This window comes from Corapipo altera, unplaced genomic scaffold (assembly GCF_003945725.1).
Source record: "Corapipo altera isolate COAL_440 unplaced genomic scaffold, ASM394572v1 169, whole genome shotgun sequence".
Taxonomy (NCBI): Eukaryota; Metazoa; Chordata; class Aves; order Passeriformes; family Pipridae; genus Corapipo; species Corapipo altera.
Window position 1 is genome coordinate 2,544,457 of NW_020884946.1, and position 4,861 is coordinate 2,549,317.

General features: G+C 58.0%; 1 protein-coding gene across 1 annotated transcript; it reads right to left on the minus strand.

Moving 5' to 3' along the window:
* Nucleotides 1–611: 611 nt before the first annotated feature.
* Nucleotides 612–4,861, minus strand: PTGER2 (prostaglandin E receptor 2). Its single transcript, XM_027662555.1, has 2 exons — nucleotides 4,010–4,861; nucleotides 612–1,789 (listed from the first exon to the last, which is right to left on the minus strand). Exons 1-2 carry the CDS (start codon nucleotides 4,859–4,861, stop codon nucleotides 1,544–1,546), a joined length of 1,098 nt encoding a protein of 365 aa, XP_027518356.1. The 3' UTR covers nucleotides 612–1,543.

The window sequence follows — 4,861 nt, forward strand, 5'->3', positions numbered from 1 at the left end:
AGAGGTGAGGTAAAAATGCCATCACACGTCTCTAAAACAGTTTACTTTCACTTTTTAGGAAATTTGAGGCACCCATTTCCCCTGCCAGCCTCTCCTTCTGCCCCCTCCCCCCATTCCCGTGGCTTCATCCCACGGATGCTCCAGGCAGGCGACACATTTCCTCCAGGAACCAGATCTACCCTGAGGTGCATCATAAGCACAAACCCACACATGACTCAGCAGGATCCTTTGAGAGACATTTATTATTTAAATAATAACTTTTTTTTTTTTTTACATCATCTCAGCTCTTACACAGCAGAAAAGCTCCAAATCTTGGCACTTTTGGGCACTCTGAGCAGAGCTGCAGCTCCCAAGTGAGACACCCCACTTGCAACAGCACAATGACACTGTGTGTTGGATGCTGCACAAACAGGAGCCACAAGACCCTCAGTGACCCCCTAACAGCAGCAACAGCCTTGGAATGTGGGATTGGATGCTCCTCATCCCAGTGGGAGCCAGCTTAGAGTCCCAAAGATCAGGAGGCATCCCGCAAAACAAAATAGAGGCACTGGAGGACTGATGACCTGGATGTTTTTGCACTTGGGTTTTGGGTTTTTTTGTTTGTTTTATTCACATTTTTGTTTGGTTTTTATTTTGAATAAAACTTGCAGAGAAGTGAATGCCCCAAAACCCACCAGCAGCATCACCCTGGCTGTGGGTGAAGCTCGTGGCTGTGACAGAAACCTCTCAGTCCCTGGTCAGGTGCTTTATTCCCCTTGATGGCTCTTGCACAAACCACAAGGCAAAGGGAGTTGCAAAATGGGTGCTGAGGAGGGGCTGCAGACTCTGCTCCATCACAGCATGAGGGAAGTGCCATAATTTGGCTTTTTCTCTGCCCCGGTGCCCCTCAGGGACCCACCAGTGCTTAAAATCTCTGGGGTGGGGGACAGACAGACAAAGAGATAGACACATGCACAGAGATCTACACCTGAAAAAGTGCATTTCTTTAGGCAACTGGCCTATGAAAAAAAGGGGAATATCTGGGGGTACACTGCTCCTGTCGTTTCCTCTCCAATCCCTAGGGATCTGTGGGCAGAGACGGATGCTTGCAGCCATGATGGCCACACAGCCCCACCTCCAGGACCTGCCTGCACCCCAAAACAACCTCAGGGACCTTTCTGGGAAGCACACCAGCAGGAAGCCCTGCTTTCAAACACCCCTCCCCAGCAGTAGTGTTATAGCAAAGCCCCCCATGCTTCACCCCCTGACACTCCCACAGCGGGGCCGAACGCAGCCTTCCCCCTTTTCCGTGTGGGACCTGCCCCGTCTGAGGGTTACAGCCCTTCCCAGGTATTCATCAGCCCTTCTGATCTTGTCCCACTGTAATTTTTTGCCCTGTGAGGAACCACACTGGTTTTCCAGGGCCTTCCCAGGCGACACCTGGCCCACCCCAGGCCCACCCCGCAGCAGACACATCTCTTTACGGGCCGTAAGGCAGAGCTTTGTTAACACCTGTCCGGGCTGTGCTTCACCTGGCAGGAGTCTCCTGGAATGGCTGATGGATCTACGGCTCACAGGGGCCCAGCTGTGCCGCCAGTTTTGTCTTTGCAGGGCATGGAGTCCGTCTGTCCGGGAGCGTGGGGGTCACCTGGCAGCACAGCACCGAGCGCAGGAACCGCAGCACCGGCGGCCTCAGGATGGCGAAGACCCAGGGATCGATGATGGAATTGATGGAGAGGAACCTCAGGGCGAGCAGGTCCCACTCGTGCTCGCCCTCTTCCGTGATGAACTTGTTCATGTAGGCACGGATCTGCAAAAGCACGGGATCGTGGAATGGTTCGGGTTGGAAGGGACCTTAAAACCCATCTCCTTCCAACCCCCTGCCATGGGCAGGGACACCTTCCACCAGCCCAGGTTGCTCCAAGCCCTGTCCAACCTGGCCAGGAACACTTCCAGGGATGGGACAGCCACAGCTTCTCTGGGCAACCTGTGCCAGGGCTTCACCATCCACAGAGTAAAGAATTTTTTCCCAATATCCAACCTAACACTACTCTTTTTCAGTTTGAATCCATTCCCCCTTGTCCTGTCTCTCCAGGCCCTTGTAAATAGTCCCTCTCCATCTTTCTTGTAGCTCCCTTCAGGTACTGGGAGGCCACAATTAGGTCACCTGGGAGCTGTCTCTTTTTCAGGCTGTACAATCCTGATTCTCACACACGTGGGACGAAACACCACGTGTGAGACGGAGAGGATGAGGGGTGCGGGACTGCTCCCATCCTTCCCACAACTTGCCGACTCACAGCAGCCCACGGGGCTTCCTGGAAGGGTGACTCAGCACTCCTTACTCACACGGGTCAGCTCACCACCCCCTCACTTCGGGGGCCAGGGGATGCTTGGATGGGGGTGGGAAACACGAGCATCCCTCCTCTGGCTGGGATCCGTTGGGTACCACCCGGGGATGGCACATCCCAGGGCATGAGGTGCCAATGTTGCATTTCCAAGAGGTGTCCTGGGCTTTTTTTGGGGGGGAGGATTTTGTGGCCTGAGGGGTTCGTGTGCTGGCTGCTCCTGGGAGGAGGGTGGTTGCTGTGGGCAGCCCCGGACAGGAGAGAAAGTGTCACCCCCAAGGAGGCACCAGCAGCGTTCGGTTTTGAGACGCTGCCAAAATGCAGCCCAAACACAGCCCCACATGGGAGCTGGGCGACGGGAAAAGGGAAGCTGGCTCTGGATAAGGCTATATCTGCTACCACAGGGCCCGTGGGATCCCCGCCAGCGCCGCTTTCCCATCCCATCTGCCCCAAGCAGACTCACAGGGCTCTGTGCACGTGCCCCCACCAAAGGGTTCCACTTCGTAATGACCACAGCAGCCAAACCCGGGCTTTTTTTGGGACACAAAAACCGCTCAGGATGTGTGAGACCATTTGTCAGGAGCTGAAGCGTCTCTCAGGGCGTTCAGTCTGGCTCCTGGAAAGCTCCCGAGCATCCACACATTACTCCTTTGCCCTAAAACCCCGGCAGCCTGGCTTGGCTGTACCCCGTGCTTATTTTCTTTTCCCTCAGGAAAACAAAGGGAGCATGAAGGAAGGTAGAGTCTATTTAACACAGAATTAGCACTGGCTGCACTCCCAACCTTGGTGGGGTTCCCTTCTAATGGGAACAAAATGACCTCCTGTGGCAGGGGGTCACACACACACAGAGCCAGGGGATTGAGCTGCTCCGGAGTCCAAGATGATCCCAGTGTAACACCACTTGGATGGATGAAAAGTGGCCCTTTGGAGGGGAGAGCCCCAAGCAGAGTCAGGGGACTCACTTTCTCCCCTTCCTCACTTGGCTGCAGGGGTTCAACCTTGGATTTCTGCTGGAAGTCTCGTACATGGATGGGGTGTGGGATGTGGGGACAACCCCTGCATCTCCAGCTCCATACGCAGAACTCTGGGATAACTCATCCCGCCAGCACAGATACCCACTGCCTCCATCCCAGGGCATCTCCTTCATCCCCACCTTTGGATGCTTAACTGATTGCTCTGCCATCCCTCACACCTCCACCAGGAGTGCCCGGCTCCTGGGAACTGCAGTGATGCCCTGTGGTCCAGGTGTTCCCCACCCTGGTCCCTGCCTGAGCCTGGCTGGCCTTGGAGCTTCCTTGGGGTGGGAGGGCACCTCTGCTCCTGCCACCTCATCCTTCTGCCATCTCATCCTCCTGCCACCCCATCCACCTGACACCCCATCCTCCTGATACTGCATCCTCCTGACACTCTGTTCTCCTGCCACCCTGTGATCCTGACACCCCATCCTCCTTCTGGCAATGAGGATACAGGGAGTAATTTCCCCCCACTCCCCAAGGGATGCGCAAACTGCCAAGATTCGGGGCCGAGCTGGGCTCTCCCAAGCTTTGGGAAGAGCAAAGCTTTGACCTCAACCCTTGGGATTTGGACAGCAGAGCTGGGGGCGAGCCTTACAAAGGGAAGGAGAGAAATGTGGGCACAGGGCAGAGGGGACCCCATCCTGGGGTGGGAGAGGCGGCCGCACTCACCGTGAAGGGCAGAGAGCAGATGACGAAGGTGATGGTCATGATGGAGAGGAGGAGGAGGTGGTCGATCTCCTCGGCCATGGAGAACATGCGGCGGCCGCAGCCGGAGGCCGCGCGGGGCTGCTCGAGCGTGGCCACGCGGCGCGTCCGCTGCGCGCGGCGGTGCATGCGGGCCAGGTTCACGATCACGCTCAGGTTGCAGAGCAGCACGGCCAGGATGAGGAAGAGGAGCAGGGTGGCGTAGAGCAGCGAGAAGGTGACGTTCAGCCCGGCCGCCCCCCGGCCGCCGCGGTTCTGGTGGGAATCCAGGTGCATCTGGATGAAGCACCAGGTGCCGGGGCAGTACTGGACGTAGCGGCCGAAGCCCAGCAAGGGCAGGGAGCAGAAGGCGGCCGAGAAGGTGTAGATGGCGGGCAGGGCCACCAAGCCCGTGCGGGGGCTGAGGAAGCGCTCGTAGAAGTACGGCTGCCCCAGGGCCAGGCACCGCTCCAGCGCCATGGTGAAGAGGATGAGCATGGTGGCGAGGCCGAAGAAGCTCATGGCGAAGCCGAAGTAGAGGCAGATGTGCCCTCCCTGGACCAGGGCGGTGAGGGTGTGGTTGCGGTGGTAGGACGCCAGGACGAAGGGGCTGACGGAGCAGGTGCCCAGCAGGTCGGTGACCACCAGAGCCAGCACCAGGACGTGGAAGAGCGAGGGCGGGCGCTGGCGGGGCCCGCGGCGGCCGTGCAGCAGCAGCCCCAGCGCCAGGAGGTTGCCCAGGAGCCCGGCCGAGAACATGAGGGCGCTGATCAGCGGGTGAGCCTTGGCCGGCAGCGCTGACCCGCCGCGCCCGCACTCCCGTCCCGTCCCGTTCAT

What these genes read in the sequence shown, in the direction of transcription:
- PTGER2 (XM_027662555.1), bottom strand. Translation starts at nt 4,861, where the DNA reads ATGAACGGGACGGGACGGGAGTGCGGGCGCGGCGGGTCAGCGCTGCCG. An exon ending in TCTGCTCTCTGCCCTTCACG is followed by an intron (nt 1,790 to 4,009) that starts GTGAGTGCGGCC and finishes GTGCTTTTGCAG; the next exon opens with ATCCGTGCCTACATGAACAA.